General features: G+C 36.9%; 1 protein-coding gene across 1 annotated transcript in view; it reads left to right on the top strand.

Annotated features, from left to right (window-relative positions):
* Nucleotides 1–17974: 17974 nt before the first annotated feature.
* Nucleotides 17975–21217, top strand: part of DSG4 (desmoglein 4) — a gene marked incomplete at its 5' end in the record, with an annotated part of 30200 nt that continues 26957 nt past the window's right edge. The window contains 1 exon segment of the mRNA XM_057526198.1: nt 17975–18010. Within this exon segment, the coding sequence (XP_057382181.1) occupies nt 17975–18010 (36 nt within the window).

Here is a 21217-nt window from a genome sequence, read left to right as displayed (position 1 = left end):
CATCAGCCCATTAGAATGGCCCTGGTCAAATTTGTCTAAGACCTATACAACGTCAAATACAAGGTCTACTTTTCTGTTCTGGCCTTTCTTATTTGTTGTAAAGAATCTGAAAAGAGTAACTGTTCTCTCTTCCTTGAAACATTCTTCTTTCGTGGCTTTTATAACACCATCCTCTAGGGATATTGATTATATTTCATTGGTCACTCTCTCTCTTATTATTTCTTGTTTATTCCCCAACTACCCAATCTTTAAATGGTAATATTCCCCTAAAGTTTGTCCCAAGACCTCTCCTGTTAACACTCTACATTATCTCTATGATAACTCATCCAAGCCCCTTTTTAACTGTTCGGGATTAAAGCTTATAATTTATCCTCTAATATCCTTCATCCCAGTAAATATGACTACATTGACCCAGTGCTCAACGCAGAATCTAAGTAGTCCGTTGACTTTTATCCTTTCCCTCACCCCTCACATTTAATCCATTAGTAAGCCCTGTTGATTTTATAACCAGAATATATCTCAAGCTATCAAATAGTTTACAACCCTATCTGCCACCCTACCAGAACTACCTCTTAAGTAGTCTCTCTACTTCCATACTGGACTCATTTAAACAATTTTCTACAGATGAGCCTATGTGGCCTTCTAAAATATAAGTTAGATTAAGTCAATCCCCTATTTTAAGAATTTCAATGGATTTTCATTGCATGTCTTAGAACAGCCTACAGGGACCTGCCTGATCTGGCATAAAGGATGGTGGTGGGTAGACGATGGTGGCTTGGACTATAATAGTTATAATAGAGAACGTGAGAGGAAATGGATTGAGGAAATACTTTGGCCTTTGCAACTGGTATTCACTCTGCATGGAACATTTCCCTCCTCATTTTCATATGGTTGCATCCTTTCATCATTTATGTAGCAATTTAAGTATCATTTCCTCATAAATTCTTTCCTTGTCCAAATTGTTCATTCATTGATTCATTCATTGATTCATTCCACAGATGGTTATTAAATGCCTAATAGTTTTGCCAAGCAGTGATGATATGGTAGTGAACAAAGCTCCTCATGGAGTTTATGTTCAAGATGGGACGGGCATTCTGACAATGAACAAGTAAGTGTATAGTATGTTAGATGGCAAAAATGGTCAAGAGAAAAAGCAGGGCAACTTAGGCTAGGGAGTGCAGGATGGGAGGGATACTCTTTTATATAAGGTAATTGAGGCAGAGTTAGTTATAAGGCAATATTTGAGCAGACACCTGAAGAACATTCAGGAACAAGCCATGTGGCTATCTGGGTACAGGGCACTTCAGGCAGAGAGGACTACAAAACTGCAAAAATTCTGAGGTAGGCATGTGCTTGGGGTATTCAAGGAAGAAGAAGGAGACCTACATGTGGCAGTGAAAGAAGGAAAGCAATAAGAAATGAAGTCCGAGAAGTAACAAGGGATGAGATGGAGCTCGACCTTGCAAGTCACTGTAAGAATTCTGACATTCTCAGTGAAATGGAGAGCCACTGGAAAGCTTGGACAGAGGAGTGCTCTGCTCAGAATTGTATTTTTAAAAGATCACCGGTTGCTAGCTCTCTTATGAGACAGACCTATTACCTGGATTGACCATACAATTTGGTAGCAAAACAAGTGACAAAAATAAACCAAAAGCCCTAGATAGTTTAATAGCAACATGCAAAAAGAAATTGGAAAAAGGGCACTGAGCAATAGATTAAATTAAAATCTTACTATAGGGACTTCCCTGGCGGTCCAGTGGTTAAGACTTCGCCTTCCAATGCAGGGGTCGTGGGTTTGATCCCTGGTCGGGGGAACTAAGATCCCACATGCCACATGCTGGTGGCCAAAAAATAAAACATAAAAGATCTCATTCTTTTTATAATATATAAAAATCTCACTTGAAAGAACTCAAGCATAATAAATACAAATGGAGGATATTAAATTGACGTTAAAAAGTTTGAAACAGATGCCAGTTTCTGGGCAAGTACTTGATGATTGTGTTCAAATAAGACAAACTGACTGACAAACTCTCCAGCTGACTCTGAGAGACCTACTTTTCCTAATTTTACAAACAAAGCTTAATTATACCAAACTTGGAATATCCCGGTCTGCTCTGTGCCTGTGTGGTCCCAGCCATCCTCCTTATATAAAACCTAGGGAGGAAAGCCCCTGCCTCAAGAACTTTCCCGCAATTGCTCAAAATATCAGACTCCAATTCTTATCAAAGTTCATATCTGGTTGGACCCAGAAAGTAACTGGTCACATTTTTCAAAGGAAAATACTTTGCTGCATTCAAATTAATAGATATCTTTTTCAAAATGTATGCTAGTTTCTGCTTGATAAATTACTGACCCAGGCTTCTCAGTTGGTTTTGATCACATGTTCAGTTGGATTCACCCAGAAATAGACCCTGAGACAGGATGTGAGCGCAATCTGGGGGGAAGGGATGGAGGTGAAGAAACCACTGGTAGTAAATGGGGAGATGAAAGAGGGAAGGGGAAGCAGCCATTAAAAGCCAGTTACCACCATGGACAACTGAAGCTCAGCGCTCCTGGGAAGGGAAAACCCTTCCTAGGAGCTGGTATGGTACTTGCACCATAGAGCTAAATCGTCCCAGAAATGAAGGTGATTCTGTATTCAGACAACGGCTACCATCAATTAGTAATTAAGAACCGCCTCTGGGCACAGAATTCCCTGTGCTTGCTGCACAAGTGGGTAAAGTGACTATGGCGCCAACGAAATGAAGAAACACAGGAGCTGGCAGTTAGAAATCGGGCATGTGGACACTGAAGTGATAAGGGCAAAATATGGAGATGGTACCGAAAGGATTTGCTACAACCACTGGTATGCTCTACAGAGCATTCTCTGATGAAATATGTGACATAGAACCTCAGATTTTTCTGATTTGACAGGCCTTTCTTGAACATTCCACTGTAAATAAGAATGGATGGATAGATTGGATAACAAAACCCAATGGTATAAAATAAGAACGTCTTCAGGTTCCCCTTGTCATTAATTTGTACCTTTATGATATTATATCATTTATGTTAATTAGATGCTTCTCCCTGTAAAGTGTTTAGACATATAATCATTCTCCTATAACACATGACTTAGCTTTACTGTTACACATTTAGGAGTGACCTTGATAGATAATTGGGTTTGATGTCTATTTACTGCCAAAAAACAAGGGCTATGAGTCAAAGTCATTATTTTTTGTATACATAGCCTGAACACTTTAATAGCTTATTTCTAACAACAACAATACAGTTCACTCTGTTTCTAAGACATATTATTGCAAAAATTGAAAAAGGTACCTCAAAAATTCTATTGTCATTATTTGAATATGGAAGCAATTAAATAAAAAAGTTTGAATTAGTGTATGATGAAGAGAGGTCAACACAGTGACAAGCAGAAATTGAAAAATTATTTGCTGGATACATGAATAAATGCAATCCATTCACGCCTCAGTTCTAAAATCCATTCTTGCCTTGGCATTCTATGTGAGAACTGAGCCCCTAGATTACATCATAGTGCTTCTCAAATTCCCGCCATTCCCAATAGAACTTCTCTTTCGAAGTTATTCTTTGGCATAATGATGCCTCTTTAAAATGAGGGACAATATAATTTAATTTTCTTAGATTGTAAAATGTATCTTTACCAAATGTCTTAAAAAAGACTAGATATATAAAAATTTAGACCTTACTAGTATGTAGTTAGAATTAAATGGTTACCTAAAGAAAAATAGTTTATTTCCAAATATAACTAAATATTTTCCAAGTATTTGAAAAATGAGTCCAAAAATATTGGAATGAGAATGTAGCTTTCTTCAAATGACAACAATCATGGTAGCAATAGAAAAGTGCTTCCAGGACCCTATGAGATTAACAAATCATATCAACTATCACCTGATAGATGAAATCAAATATATGTAAGTTCAGACCTTTTCACATGCTGTTCTCTGGGAAAGTAAATAAAGATATTCCTTCTCACAGGGGAAGAATATTTTACTAGACACCCCTGCAGCTTAGATGAAGGGCATGTCAAAATATCTATCCATCTTTGCTCTCTATTCATGATCAATAAACAATTTGGGGGTTGGTACCTTGCTGGCTAGGGCAAGTAGAGGGCATCTGGAGAGAAAATATTAACTTTACAGTTATCCCACCATGGAAAAATCCCCCCCACTGCAAACTCATAAATTAATATTCTACTTTATAAATCATCTATAAACATGATTATTGAGCATCAGTCACCAGGAAAACTGATCTGTTTTCAATATAAAGACAAAAATAAATATGAGCCTAGAAAACTCAGATGTAAACCATGCAACGGGGAGCTCAGGCCAAGTTAAGTAATTAATAGGTCCCATTTGGGTGACTAACTGGCTGGACTTCTCTTTGCAACACTCATCACTAACAACCCAAAAGCTTTCCTTCTAAAACATTCTTATTTGCAAAGTAAGGATAATAAGCCATATTTTTTAAGATATATAATGTATTTTAAAAATTATTAAAACCAAAATGAGGATTAAAAATCAATTAAATAGAATAAAATTTTAAACACAGATACAAAATTGTCAGAAATGAATGTGTTATAAACTAGAGTAGCAAACAATAAGAAAATCATATTTAATGACTAACAGTAAAAACTGAATACTAGTATATAGAAAAAATAACTTATATCTACACCTAATGCCAGAGGTTTTAATAAATGGCAAGTCTGTTAAAAATATATACACTCTATAAATTATGAAAGAAAGAATACTACTCAAAGAGAATGCACTGTGTGCTAGTTTTTTCTATTAAAATGTATCTAATTTAATGTCCCAAAATCTTCCAGGGAAGAAAATAGATAAGGAATTTGCTATTTACAGAGATAAATTAACTCACTCATGGAAACAAACCCAGTTAGTGAAATTCCTGGAATCTGAACCATATCTAAATCTTTATCCATTTCAATATGCCACACTGGCATAGCACATTGATCTTAACTGTAAATAGATAATTCTACATGCTTGACAAACAAGATGCTCTAATTAGAGATAAGACACCTTAAATAAATAAAATAAAAATATATTTTAACTTCTATACAATAAAAACTAACAAATGTGTTAAAAATGAAGACAATGAAGACTTCCAATTAATGATAGTTGAGTCAAGATATTTTTACTCTACTCAACTTTACGAAATAAAATAACAATAAATAAAATAATAGTTGAACATAACAATCCACCTTCAAAAAGCAAACACACGCACACACACAATGTCTGCTAAGTACACTGAAATGTGGACCAAAACTAGGAAGTTCTAGAGGTAGTTAATATTCCTCCAGATCTCCTGTGGAGTGCAGATTTCTCTAAAAGTAAATGACACAGTCTTTCAAGATTCAGTGATGTAGGCAAGTTATAGAATTATCAGAGAACATTCTTATAGGAAACCCGTTCCATATCACTGGTCAGTAGGTGAGTCAAAGCTGAAAGACAGACTCCTTAAAGATGTCATCTTTACTTCCTGACCCCATAGACATGAGGAAGGAAGAAAGAGAATACTATAGCACATTCAAGGTAACCCAGGGACCAATCCAACTAAACTTCATGAGTAAAAACCAGCAGAAACAACAGAATGCAGAAAAGCACCTTAAAACACTTCATATATTGAAATCATCAGGCATGTACTATCAAATAAAAATCCAATAAAATTCATATACCTAGTATACTATACTAGATCAAAAAAAAAGAGACTACACAAATTTAAAATATAAAGAATTCTTTAAAATAGGACTTAACTATAGATTCCACAGATATTAGGAAAATAGTAAGAGGCTATTATAAACAACATGTTGCCAATCAATTAGAAGATTTAAATGAAATGGAGAAATTCATAGTAAAAAGTACAATTTACTCAAACTGTCTTAAGAACCAAACACTCAAGGAGGAAATAATTTCAATCTAATACAACTCTTCTAGATAAGAGAATAAAACATCACAATCCTCAACTCATTTAAGAAGGCTAGCATAACTTTGACCAAAAAATTCAACAAGATTAGCATAAGACAGGAAAACTATATGCCAATTTCACTCATGAACATAGGTGGAAAATTCCAAAACAGAATATTCACAAACTGAATCTAGTACTATATCAAAATGATGATGACCAAATCTGGGTTTATAACTGAAAACACAAGGCTGGGTTAACATTAGAAAATTCAATCCATGTAATACACCACAGAAACAAATTTAGTGAGAAAAATTATATAATCTTCCCAATATATAGGACATGTTTAGTAAAACATATGCTTGTAGTAAATTAAGAGTAGAGGAGACTTACTTAACTTTACGCAGACTATCTATAAAATCCCCAAAATAAATATCATACTTAATGGTACAATACAAAAACTTTCTCTATGAAATAGAGAAATAAAATAGTGATGTTCACTATCAAAGTTTTGTTTAATATTTTGCTGATGGTACAAAAGTAGGGGGGAAAGGTTATGGGGATTGGAAAAAAAGAAACAAAACTATCATTATTGTCAGATTAAATGATTGTGTAGTTAAAAATCCAAAAGACTCTTCAGATATATCATTCAAATTAAAAATAAAGGTTTAGCAAAATTGCTGGACACAAGTATCAGAAGGCCAAAATCAATTGTACTTCTATATGTGAGAAAATGTGTTAGAAATTGTAGTTAAAGAAAATATATCATTATATTATTATACTACTACCAAGGAATAACCTTTAAAAGGTCTCTGTAAGACCTTAACAATGAAAAAATAAAACTTCATTAAATAAAACCTAAAAATATAAAGAAATCTCCTTGTTTGTATATTCTGATACATGACTCAAAATTGAAATTTTGACAATTCTTTCTAATTTCTGTTAAAATATTATACAATCCTGATCAGAATTGCAGCTTGTTTGTGAAACACTTGGTTCTAAAATGTACAGGAAATGCTATTGGCCAAGAACAGCCAAAACACTCTTGAATAGAACAAAGCTATGCAATTAAAACAGCTTAGCACTAACATAAGAACAGATGAATAGGCAAAAGGAAAAAGAGGGAGAGACAGAGCTTAAAAACAGATATACACTTTTATGCACACTATTATTTTTCAATATTTTATTTATTTAAACTTTTATTTGTATATTATATATTTTATATATACTCTCAGATTTATTATAATTGGTACTACAGAAAGCAGTGCAGAAAGCAGGCTCTTTTTAATGAATGTGCCTGGACATTAAGGTACACATATAAAAAATAAAGATGAAATCGATCCCATACCATTTACAAAAATCATCTCCAGATGATTTAGGAACTTAACTTTGAAAGGCAATATTTTATAAGTGTGTGAAAAGCTTTCTTAAGACACAAGAGCACTAACCATAAAAGAAAAGACTGATAAACTTGACAATTTCAAAAATAAAAATTTCTATACATTATATCATCTTAAAAAGTAAAAAGCCAAGCCACAGAATGAGTGAAAAATATTTGCAATGCATGTATCCAACACTGACACACAAGATGTGTAATGTAAAGAACAACAAATCAATTTTTTAAGAGGCACAATCTGATTAAAAATGGAGAAAAAAACCTTCAACATGCCTTTAACAAAAGAAAAAATCCAAATGGACAATAAACATACTCAAAGATATTAAACTCAACAACAATCAGAGAAATGCATAGGAGATACAGGTACCCACCCTGAAAATTGGATAAAGTTTAAAAGTCTGACAATGCTTTTGCTTTCTGTATGGGTGAGCAAAGCAAACTCTCCGAAACTGATGATGGGAACTCAGCCCAGGTCAGTATAGCCACTTGGGAAAACAAGTTAAAGAAAATTAACTTATGACCCAGAAATTCTGCTCCTTGTATACGTCTCAGGGAAACTGGGTACATGTACTGATATAAAGGAGATGTGAGAAAAGAGGCAAAGATGATAGGATTGCTGGAAGGGGGCCATGAACCAAAGAACTGAAGGCATCCACTAGAAGCTGGAAAAGGCAAGGAAACAATTCTTCTCCAGAGCGTCTAGAATTGCAGCCCTGCTGACACCTTTATTTTAGCCCCATGAGACTTATTTTGGACTTCTGACCATCAGAGATGTAAGATTATGAATTGGTGTAGTTTTCAGTCACTGTTTGTGATAACTTATTAGAGCAGCAATAGGGTACTAAGAGATAGCAGGATTGTTTATAACAGCCTATTCTATGTAAAAATATAATCATTCTCAATCGCAAAATTAAAAAAAAATCCAAAACAAACTTAAAAGAGAAAAAAATAAATAAAAATAGTTGCAACGCATATGACAGAGGTTAATTTCCCTTACATAAGAAGAGTGTTTATAAATCTATAATTAAGACCTCAGTAACACAATGAGAAAAAGGAAAAAGGAAGCAAGCTTTTCACATAAAAAGAAACACTAATAGCCAGTACCGCTTCCCTCCCAGGAAGAGGTGCTAATCTTATCATGTTAGAAAAATGTCCATGTTTACCTGCTGCCGTTTCGGGTTACCCATAGGCCCAGGTTAATTACCATGGCTCAGTAGCTCTTAAACTTCAGCCTGCAACTCCAGAATTACCTAGAAAGCTTGTTAAGAATAAATAATTCTAGTTCCCGCCTCCAGAGATTCTGATTCAATAAATCTGACGCCGAGAAATCTGCTCTTGTTATGTACTGGACCATACGATTTTGCAAGTGGCCCAAGAAATATATTTCTAAAAACACTGCCTAGCTTTTGACCTTCCTATATCTGGATTTCTTCCAAAACAACCTGAGCCCAGATCCCATTCAGAGTCTGCTAGATGCATAACTACACCAAAAGCAAACTATATATATACTATATATATATACATTACAGCTTTTCCAGAGCAGGACACTGCCAGTGTCATCAAAGTAGCCAGAGTGACATCTAAGTAATTACCATATTGTGGAACCGCTGCCACTGCTGTCATGATCAAGAGTCAGGGGTGAACTACAGTGACATTTTGGGGAATGAGTATGTAGTAAGTATGCAGTAAGTATGTAAGTAATGCACTTTAATTAATACAGAGCTAGAAGCCACACTACTCATTCTGCCCTTATTTGGAATACATCCCACACCAAGGGCATGAAGTCACAGAGAACCAACAAGGCGCTTCTGTCTGTGGGTAAGTATGATTTTAGGGTGTAAACTAATATCATCCTTATGTCATTAGCATAACTCTTTAGGAAACTGATGTTTAATTCCATGATTTCTAACACCTACTAAATAACCTGGTTTGCCAGCACCCTTGTTGCCATACATAAACTGGATTTAATGAGGAGACAGGTTGTTTATCTTCAATGCCATTATCTCAAGGTGAACAGACTCGTATTCACAGTAACTACTCCAGGTCAAAACCGAGGCAGCTTTGTTTACGTTTTATCCATCCCTCCAGGCCCATGCTAATGAAAACCCTTTTGCTTGAGTCAACTATAGAACCTCCTTGCCTGTAGCATTTGACATAGTTTGGGACCATAAATATTTTTTAAATTTGCTTTCCTCTAACACCTGTTTTCAAGAGATTAAACTGCCCTTAGATACTTAAAGAATATCCACCAGTAACCCTAAACTGTGATAATTTGATGTAAAACTTTGTCCTGACACCATTTTCATAATATCTTTGCCCAAAGCTCACTGGCACCATTGATAGAGGATATATCTCGAAGAGTAAAAAATAATTTAATGCTGCTCTGACCTAGCTATAAAAGAAAATTTTTATGGTAGATACAGTTGTCACATTTCAAACCTCTGGACAAAAACTTGTGAAAACAAAGAAGGATGGAAGCTCAGTTGGATATAAACAGTTACAAGGGAATGTTTTAAATGCTTATTTACTCAAGCATAGGTTTCCATAACTCTTGGTTTAAAGACTAATCTAGCATACAATGAAATAGTGGGTTAATATCCACCCCATGAATGTATGTGTATTAGTTCTAGACAATCTGGAGGACCACCCAAAGATGCGTTTCAAAACGTGAACCATATACATGATTTATCAGGTCAGCTTATACATTTTTGAATTAGGCAGATATCCCCAAATATATGGTTTGGCTTAGGCAGATATATCCAAATACTGCCTCTTCATAACAATTCATTTTTTCCCCATTGCTTAAGTATAATTTCTTGCTCTCTGTCCCATAAATATCTTTAACATATAATTCATTTCTCTTCATTTTAGAATACTATGCCAGTCCTCCAATTGCCTAGATTCTTTCCTATGCTTGCAAAAAATGCTAAACTAAGGTTCTAGAGGAACTAAGTGTTATTTGGAATACATTCCCTGACTAGGGATAGACCTGCCTTGTTTCTGAATTGCAGGGATGGGGTAGTGAAGGCAAGATGCGGTCTCCCTTTAAAATTCTCCAACCAACACCTATTAGTAATTAGAGAACATTTAACTACATTTTCTTTTTTATGTTTGTGAGTGTTGCTGCCAGCCTGAAATTTTTTCATGAGAAAACTATGCGTATACTAAACCCAGACAAACAAAGGAGAAGAGAAAAATGAAAAAGGGAAAATGATTTTCAGAAATATCCAGATGCTGCTCTGGTCTTTTCCCCTTAAATTTTCAGGTTTCCAATTTCAGCTTCTTCTCAATAAATATATTTATGAAGGTTTAAAGGTGTTCCTCACCCATTTTATGTACTTTTTTATCAGTGGAAATGCCATGAAGAGTGAACACACTCTGTATTGTGGTTACCTTAAAACAATTTAGTTAATGTTATACCACACTGGTTTGACTGTATATTGAGGAAAAAAGTTGCTAAAATGTGGAAACAAATATACTAGTGAAATCAGAGTTTCTTTGTCTTAACCTTATTTTTAGAAGATCTTTAAAATTGAAGAATGCAGCTCAACTATAGGACTTCTTAAGGAGGGAAGCAGGAATCACCAGAATTAAGAGATGAGAGTTTCATTATTCTGTCTTTCTCCCTACACCATACTTAGGCCTGGTGCCTTTTCACAATATCCTCTGCTCAAAGTGTCAAGTCCTTGAAGTTGCTTCTGTAGTGGACATGTGTGTGTGTGTCAGTATATGTAATTTTGCTTTTACAATGTTGGCAGTAAGAAGCCTACTAATTTTATTCAGCATGATGACAGGCCCTAACATTTTAATTATTTTTCATGTCGTGAGTAATTTATTATTCATTGGGTATCTTCCCTGTAAATCTTGTCCTCACTCTGTAAGATTTTTCTTTGGTGTCCAAGAAAGGGTTTCACTGCAATAAGAATCAAGGTCTGTCTATGCTCTGACCCAGAGCCCAAGCAATGCCAGCCTTCCAGACCAGTGCAGGAGCTCAGGGTGGGGAAACAGAGCCATTATAGAACATCTTCGTTCCTCTGCCCAGACAGCAGCAGAGTTATCGCCCAGGCCCCCCTAGAAGGGCATCTCGAAGCACATCTTGCTGAAGAGCCAAATTCGGGACCCAGAGGACCAATACTAAAATCAAATCTCACTGGGGTTCCTGTGCAAGAGAGAACTGGAGGAATGGATTGGCTCCTTTTCAGGAATATTTGCCTTTTGATCATTTTAATGGTAAGTAGAATTTAAAGGCCTGGGAAAGAAATACAAACTTGAAGCCTTGCCTCCTGTGTCAGTTGTTGGACTTTCTACAGGGGATTCACTCCGTTTTTAAACCCCTTCCAGCAAAGGCAGTTCTATGAGTTCAGCCTCTGGTGACTTCAAAGGACTCTCCATGCTTGAGGGAACAAATGCCATAGAGAAGCAGGGTGTAATCTGGTTGAATTAAACTTAAATGACATCAGAGACATAATCTAATTCAGAAAAAAATGCTGGAATAATTCTAAAATGTATAATCAGAAATAAAATTATTTTTCTATTTTCTTTTACTTGTACTTAAATCAGGCAGATTGCTGTCAAAATTCCCAGTGCAAATGGGTTCTACATTTGTAGGGAAGTAAAGTTGATCAAGCCCATTTCTTTTTTTTTTTTTTTTTTTAAATTAAATCTTTTATTTATTTTTGGCTGTGTTGGGTCTTCGGTTCGTGCGAGGGCTTTCTCTAGTTGCGGCAAGTGGGGGCCACTCTTCATCGCGGTGCGGGGACCGCTCTTCATCGCGGTGCGCGGGCCTTTCACTATCACGGCCCCTCCCGTTGCGGGGCACAGGCTCCAGACGCGCAGGCTCAGTAGTTGTGGCTCACGGGCCCAGCCGCTCCGTGGCATGTGGGATCTTCCCAGACCAGGGCTCGAACCCGTGTCCCCTGCATTAGCAGGCAGATTCTCAACCACTGCGCCACCAGGGAAGCCCAAGCCCATTTCTTTTAAACAGTTATTTCCTTGCGAGTTTGTTTCAAGGTGGAGGAATGTTAGCTATGTCAAGATTACACTGCAACTAATTATAAAATATTTAAATCATAAGAATTTTTTCCGGTAAGAAATGGCTAAAGAAAAATGAAGAAAACCAAGCCATTACAACAAACCCTTTCTGGAATTATCAAGGCATTCCTACAGTCCAGGAAGGGAACATTTAGGTGACCTATTTTTTTGTTTGTTTTTTTTAACATCTTTATAGGAGTATAATTGTTTACATTGTTGTGTTAGTTGCTGCTGTATAACAAAGTGAATCAGCTATACGTATACACACATCCCCATATCCCCTCCCTCTTGTGTCTCCCTCCCACCCTCCCTATCCCACCCCTCTAGGTGGTCACAAAGCACTAAGCTGATCTCCCTGTGCTATGCAGCTGCTTCCCACTAGCTATCTATTTTACATTTGGTAATGTATGTATGTCCATGCCACTCTCTCACTTCTTCCCAGCTTACCCTTCCCCCTCCCTGTGTCCTCAAGTCCATTCTCTACACTGCGTCTTTATTCCTGTCCTGCCCCTAGGTTCTTCAGAACCATTTTTTTTTTTAGATTCCATATATATATGTTAGCATACGGTATTTGTTTTTCTCTTTCTGACTTACTTCACTCTGTATGACAGACTCGAGGTCCATCCTAGGTGACCTATTTCTTTAAAGTAAACACGGCATTCTGGTATTATATTACTTTCCTCCAACTCTTCAGTGCCCAAGGCGTGAAGTGCTTTCCAGATAAGCATCATGCATAGCGAGTGTCCCACCCTTGAAAGAGGTAAGGCAGCTCCTAATGCCAGATCCTTAGAGGAATAAAGATCAGGTTAGTCAATTCACCAAACTACTGCCAATTCAATTAGAAAAGTCTATTTAAAGAATAAAGTAAGATAGGTTAGATTAGACTAGACTTAAATCCATCAATGGTCAAGTGACAGAACAATTCAGTCAAAACAGTTACGAAAAAATAAGTGGAAAGATAGAAGAGGATTGTTAGGAAATTGTACGTATTTTTTTCCAAGCAAATAAAACCAAATACCTATAGTTGGCTGCACCTCAGTCTCCCAGGAATGTCAGCAGTGGTGCTACAACATAAGCTTGGAAAATGATTTCCGCCCTACTCTCAGGCAGCAGCGTTATACAGGACTCACGTGAACATCTGCTCTAAAGTGCAGAGGGCAGCCAAGCTGGGGAGATAAGGGAACACATCGTTGTGCAGTTGGCCTGGCAGGCGCCGTTCTTCTGGAGTTCACGTTTCTATGAACTTCAAAAGCAGTGCAGGAGCCTGACACTGCCAAAGGGCACACAGCCCAAGCCTGGAAGGGAACAGTGGTAGAACATTCCATTCTCTGAGCTTGGGAGACAGAGTATAAGATGACAATTTTTGAAAAATATTTGTAACTGAAAAACTCCAAATAAAATTGCAATGCCCTGTTACAATGATCACTGTTTATTCACACTACTAAAGGAAGGGGGAACACTCTGACTCAAGCTTTCATAGAAATCAAGAATCATCAGTATAGACCTCTTGTTACACTTCTGTGGGCCACCTGCATATTTTCACTCAGATAAGCCTTTTGTTTCTGTAAGGAAGACTGATTGCATGCATCAGGATTTTAGAGGCAACTTCTGAGCGCTAAATTTCACCTCCTATTCCTCTCTGCACAGGCATGCTTTATGACAATATTATTTAACTGAAAAGTTAATTGTTCTCCTTGATCTTGAAAGAGTATTATATCTCAGATTCTCAAGATCTCTGTTTGGTAGTATTGATTTATTATCCTTAGTAATTTTAGTGTTTTTGATACTAAACTTTTCCCTACTCCCCACTGATACTAAAGTATCCGTGTTTTACATTTCTTTGGTAATTGTGATAGACAAGTTCTTTTTGCATTTCTAATAGATCACTTAAGATAGCAGTTAATAACTTTTGGAATTGGGAAGTAGAAACTTATCAACATTGGAACAAATGCAAGAAATGTTTAAGTAGAATCAATATAATACTATAGATGCAGTGGAAAATAAGCATGCTTGCTTGTCTTTCATTTCCTGAACTTGAACTCTGCCCCTTTTTCATTAACTAAATCAAAAGCTCTCTGGAGCATCATTGCAGCTTACATTAATGGGTGTGACAGCCTCTCAGAGACGGTACTTTGTGTCATCTATCTCCCAACCACAAAGAGTACTTTAAACAAGATTTTGACTGACTTGACCTATAAAAGATACCCCAAAACTCTAAGCTACAAGAAGGTATTTCATTATACGACATGAGTCCTTCGGCATCTTCTTCCTAAGGATGTTCATCAGGTACCTCTGCTATAAAACGAATTAAGGTGGGAAGGTGCAGTCAACACTGAACCGAGACTCAGAAGCCGCAGGGCTGAGTCACAGCTTCCCCTCAAAGGGGCTGCGTAACTTTGACCAAGGCACCCAACCTCGCAGGGCCTCACCGTGCCCCACGTCTGGACGCACAGACATGATGCCACCAAGTTTCTTCCAATGCAGAAACTCTGCAATTCTATAATTATCTCAACTGAATAGTTATGTAGTAGAAGTGCAGAACTCGCTCCTGAATATTATTTTCATAACTTTGGCTAGAGAATCTAAAGGTGTAAGTCATGCTATGGATTATGTAAGTTTTACTAGGAAGGAATCACTTAAGGCAGAGCAGTTATTAGCTGTGAGAGGATATATTTTATCAAGCTGATAAGATCATTAAAAACAGCCACATAGCTTTTTATCAGATAAGAATTTTTGTGCACATATGGTGATCATTCATGTTACATATAAGATGTAAACATTACAGTGAAATATTCTGGTTGTTGGAAAGTAAATAAAGTAGGTGGCAAAGCATATAGATATTATCTCACTGTAAGTTGAAAACAGGCATCAAAATTTTAAAATGTATTTAGAACTAACCTATCAATTTAGTTCTCACATAAAACAATGTGATTCTGATACGTGGAACAGAATTTTGTTCTTATTTATTTTATTGTCAGGCCAATGTCTAGAAGTATAGACTAGTGGGAAAAAACCCTTATCTGATTTGGTTTTTTATTTGTATTAAACAGAATACCCTAGACAGCCTTAAATGGTTGGTTTCAGTTCTGCTTGTTATAGAAGCATTAATGTCCTCATCACCCCAAAAGTTACATGGAGGCAAATCTCACCTCTATTATTTTTTTGTTGATATAAATGGCTAAGGAATTATAAATTTTAAACCAGTGGGAAAAATTATATTTTTGCCTTCAAGTTCCTGCAGAGTTCATGGTAAACTAAAAAAATAAATGTTATATTCCAAGATATATCTAGCATTATTACCATAGTCTGACCTACGATTTTAATAGTCTTCTAAATAATATCTCCTTGTAGAGTTGTAGCATAAAAATCCTGCTCTAAAAATATTTCATGGCTCTTGAGATTCTATGATGCTTTTCAAAGATATTTCTCTTTTTTAGAGAACTTCTGGATGGATCCTGAGTACATAGTCTTATGACTGCTTTCTATCCTTAAGTATCCAGGGAGGAGTCCTTGTAAAGCAATGAAACTGTTGTTTGAGCTGCAATGATGTTTCCTTTTCTTTCCCACGTAGAATCGAAGTTGGAATTCACTCACAGAGAGCAGCTCTGTTGACAGGGCTGTTAGAGGAGGGACTGGAGTGAAACTTTCAGATATTATCTGCATGAGAAATGTTTGGCCTTTCCTTCTACACAGAAAATTACATAGCTTCCAAACTAAAATGCCACTACTTAATTAATATACCTTCAATTATAAACCAGAGTGGTATAATTAGGCCTGAACTTGGCATCTCCACCATCTCCCTGTGAGAACAGCAATTGCTTTACTCAATTATTTTTATAAGTATTATTCAGGAGAGAACTGTTTATTATACACTACCAAACGTAAAATAGATAGCTAGTGGGAAGCAGCCGCATAGCACAGGGAGATCAGCTCGGTGCTTTGTGACCACCTAGAGGGGTGGGATAGGGAGGGTGGGAGGGAGGGAGACGCAAGAGGGAAGAGATATGGGAACATATGTATATGTATAACTGACTCACTTTGTTATAAAGCAGAAACTAACACACCATTGTAAAGCAATTATACTCCAATAAAAATGTTAAAAAAAAAAAAAAAGTTGGTCCTAGGTGTACAAATGACTAACTTCCAAAAGGTAAGTTATGGAGGTGAAAAATAGCCTTGTTCTATAGCTATTACTTTAAATACACTCAGTATGTAATAGAAAAATATGTATTTCAACACTGCAATAAGCACAGGTAATGACTTAGATTCCACAAATCTTACATAAAATCATCATATTCCCTCTAGAAGAAAGTACTGAGAAAGAAAACTAGACCCAGAAAAACTTCAGCAATTTGCCAAAAGTTAGATGGCTACAGAATATTGTATATCCTATTACTCTCCGTGGAATGTATACATCATAAAAGGTTGGAACTTGTACACAAAAGACAGTGCCTGTCACAAAATATTTTATCGTTAAAAATTTTTGAATGAATGAATGGATTTGGTTTCTAATTTATCTTTCTTACCAAGGCCCTTTACAGTAGTTCCCACCTATATGCTAATAGGCAACTTCAATGGGGTTGTGAGATTCAAAGTGAGATTGAGGTTAAAAATTGAGACAACCAAGGGGTTGGTTGTCTGGAATTTGGTCTGTCACTGCTGTCCCATTTCACCACCTTCCACTAGCAAAATATTTCACAGTTAACAAAGTTATTTCACACACGTAACAAAGATCCTGAAAGGTAAATAGAGGTATTCTCATTTTACAAATAAAGAAATTTTGGGGGCATAAATGATTCATAAATGTACATAAGTGGTACAGTGGAATTTGAACCACTATCACATGTCCCAAACTCTATCTACTGTTCCAGAATTGACTCGTTTCCCCACTTGGGCCAATGCTGTATCCTATATCTGCTTCTTTTACAATGTGTGTAATATTCCATTATCTTTTCTCATCTGTTTTCCTCCCTCTTTTAACCTATGAGCTCTTTCTGGGCAGGTACCCCATCTTAGTCTTTATCGTATTCTTGGAGATTAACACAGAAACATACATTTTAGTTTCTTAGGCACTTTTACATTGCTAGAAAAGGTCCTGTTCAGGTTCCTTCAGTTAATGCAATTTATTGTAAGGACATCCAAAGAAAAAAGGAGGACAAGAAACTCTCTCATCAACTAGGCCACAGAGACAGGGAGTGACATTGCTGGGTCATATTTTTACTTTTCTGAGAAACCTCCATAGTGTTCTCCACAGTGGCTGAACCGATTTACATAACTACCAACAGTGTAGGAGGGGTCCCTTTTCTCCACACCCTCACCAACATTTGTTATTTGCGGTCTTTTTGATGATAGCCATTCTGACAGGTGTGAGGTGATATTTTATCATGGTTTTAATTTTCATTTCTCTCATGATTAATGATATTGAGCATCTTTTCAAATGCCTTTTGACCATATAAATGTCCTCTTTGGGTAAGTGTCTATTCAAGTCTTTTGCCCATTTTTTAATCATTTTTTTTTCATGTTCAGTTGTATGAGCTGTTTATATATTTTGGATATTGACTCCTTACCAGTCATAACATTTACAAATATTTTCTTCCATTTACAAATATTTTCTTCCATTCAGTATGTTGTCTTTTCATTTTGTTGATGGTTTCCTTGGCATCAAATGACTACAACCTTTGGATTCTATTGGCTACATTTAAAAAGTAGTGTAACAGTTTATTTTATAATATCAACATTTATAGTATTCTTAAATTCCATTCTTTACAGCTATTTAAACGTATAACAAAATTTTTTAGATGTCACTATAGAAAATTTTGAAGAAGCACGTCATTTTCCAAAAAAATTTTCGGGCTACATAAACAAAAATTTTTGAAGATTTCTGCAAGACAGTATTAGGAATAGTCAACACAAACACCAATATTTTCCCAAAGTCAGGGACCACAATTATATGACACCAAAATTTAAGCAAAACCAGAGCAATTTGGTAAAATAATATCAGGTGATTCAATAGAAGCTTCAGGAGTTGAGTAAATGAATTGTTAAAAGATAAACTGAAACATATTAAACTTTTAAGAATTTATTTGAACGAAAATCAATTCAAATCAGGCATCGCCAAACCGGAAGTAGTTAGAAATGCTCCACCAACAGAAGCTGGGGACAAACTTTTATAGAGAAAAAGCAAAAGCAAAGTAAGGAAATTATTGGTCGGCTACAGCCTAAAGCCTAGATGACTCTTCGTGAACAGCTGTCCTTAAGTTTCAACTTTGTCACTTTGAGGCATTCACAAGCTTAGATTTTGGTCTGCTTGCCTCAGCACCACGGCATCAAAGCCACCCCAGTCTAATAGCTTCCTTGTTTAATTAATGTAACAAAAAGAATCAGTGATTTGGGTCCATCCTCCAGCGGGTGTTTTCACACTGCACAGATCCAATATTAACCTTGCAGGCTTGTAAACAGGCAGAAACCAGGGTGAGGATACATTGGAAAATACCTGCCACACCACTGATTGAATTATGAGCAGAACCCCAGCTAAGACTCACTCCCACTACCTCTCAGTTAAAATTAAGTTACTGGGTTGATTATAGCTCTGAAAGGAAGCAGCGTAATGAGGCTAGCGTGATTCTCCGTCAAGCCTGAGACAATGTCAGGAAGGGCGAGAGCAACAGGTGGAAGAGAATATCAAAGAGGAGGGAGAAAAAAAGAGAAGAGGAGAAGCAGAGGAGAAGGAGAGAAGAGAGACAAGTGGGAAGCGGAAGATGAGGAGGGAGAGCTTCTTATTAACCGCAGGCTCATGTGCTGAGCTCACCAACCTTCTGACATCCACCAAGACAGCCCTTAACCTCCCACTGTAGGACAGCGCCTGGGAATCGCACGTCAGAGTTTAGTCTCCAGCTCTAAACTGCAGAATCTATACGATGCCCTGAATGGAAGACCTATTAACATGATACATAAGGCAACCTTCAAAATGTATGATGTCTCTATGCGTTCACTGACAACGAACTTTACCCCAATAATCAAGTGCAAAAACCAAATTACCGAATGGCGTGTTATAATATGATTTCTTTTGGGTTAAAAAAAATACAATTTGTGTAAGTATGTGTTTTTTAAAAAAAAAAAAAAGTCTAAAAGAATTTCTCCAAATATTAACCATGATGATCTCCAAGTAGTGGGATTCTGGGTGATTTTTACTTTTTCTGATACCTTCTAGAATCATCTACTTTTCTAACACAAAGAATATCTAACCCCCGAAAAGGCAGTATTTATTATAAAATAAAACATCTTATGCAGCCATCTTCTATTAAATATGAAGCTTTTTCCCAGGCCTAGATATTTTACTAATGTCTAATAAACTTACACGTGAGGGAGAAAGTGAGTTAAAAGAAAACCTTGTGTTCTACTGCCCAATTTCTAGTCTGTATCTTACCCCCTTCAGGACTCAGCTGTCATTCCAAATCCCCACCCACACCCTGCACTCCCTCCTACAGCCCCTCACACCTGCAAAATCTGCTCTGCCCCCATTTCACCTGTCCCAGGCTCTTTCTAGCCTCAGTTCACTGGAGCGCCCTGACTCACTGGAATTCACAATAGTGTCTTATCATCTCCCTGAGTCTCCACTCTGCCTTGACAACAATCCCCAGTGCTGGGACAGCCCTCATATTCCTTCTCCTCCCACTCCCAGGTTGTCAAGTTCTACTAGAAAAGGCACAAAACGAACGGGCTACACATCATATTCTTGCTTCCTAATCTCAGCTGGTCATCACACTCTTCACCAACTATGGAATAATCATTTATTTTCGGTCTCTAATTTTCTGTGCTCAAGTGTTCCCTAACTCAAGAATGCTAGGTAGGCCTACAACTCTTCTCTGATTTGTGCTGTTGGGCTGGCATCCTGTCACCTTCCCTCTGGCAGATTCTAGAAGTCTTTGACAGTCTCCTCTAGCCCCTTCCCATGCCTGCTCACTCCAACCCTGCAAAACTACGGAATAGATGTGTGCGTAATTTTCCTCCAGTTATACCTCCAAATGATTTTCTCTCTTCATTGTGTTCCTCTAATCTTCTGTTTCAAAGGAAGAAATAGTCTTCCTCACTATCAGGTCTCTGTTACCCACAGTTCTGATTCAGCCATCCTATTCTCTCTTAATCACAATTGTAACTACTCCTTGATTTCTTCCTCCTTCTCCCCCTCGATTTTCTCCTTCTCTTTCTATCACTGTTTCTCCACAACCCATTTCCTCTCCCTGTAGACTGTATACTTGGTCATGGTTTCCCAGCCTTAAAAATATGATTTGATCTAATTAAATCCTCAACTGTTATCTCACATTTTTTAAATCTCTTAACTTGAAAATGTAATCTATTGTTGCTATTTCCATTTTCTCAGTAACTTATTCCTTGACTCCTGTAATTTGACTTATGCCCCTGGGAAAAGTTAACAATGACTGCTTACTTTAGATCCCATGATGTCCTCAGGTCCCATTCTCCTTGACCTTGTTATGGCACATAAACTATTAAATATTCCCTCTTTGTCTAACTTCTTATCACTCCACTCTACTCATTCTGCCTGCTTTTTGGCTACTTCTCCTCCACCTACTTATCCAACTTCTTCTCCTTTCTGAACTCAGCTTCCTCTCCAACCCTCCACCACAAGCACCACAAGCCCTGCCCTTTCTTAGCAACCTCACACTAACAGAATCTGCTGTGCACCCACAGTACAGCCTTGGTCCCTTGACCTCTCTCTTCTCTTAGTCTCCGGGTGCCCTCTGGTTTTAGACTTCTTCCTTCTGCCCCCGGCACAAATATAAGCATTTCCCATAAGATTCTGTTCCCTGCCTACCTCTTTATCTTAAACTGATTCAA

This window comes from Balaenoptera acutorostrata, chromosome 13 (genome assembly GCF_949987535.1).
Source record: "Balaenoptera acutorostrata chromosome 13, mBalAcu1.1, whole genome shotgun sequence".
NCBI lineage: Eukaryota > Metazoa > Chordata > Mammalia > Artiodactyla > Balaenopteridae > Balaenoptera > Balaenoptera acutorostrata.
The sequence above is the reverse complement of the archived record's forward strand: the minus strand, read 5'-3'. Positions and strand labels throughout refer to the sequence as shown.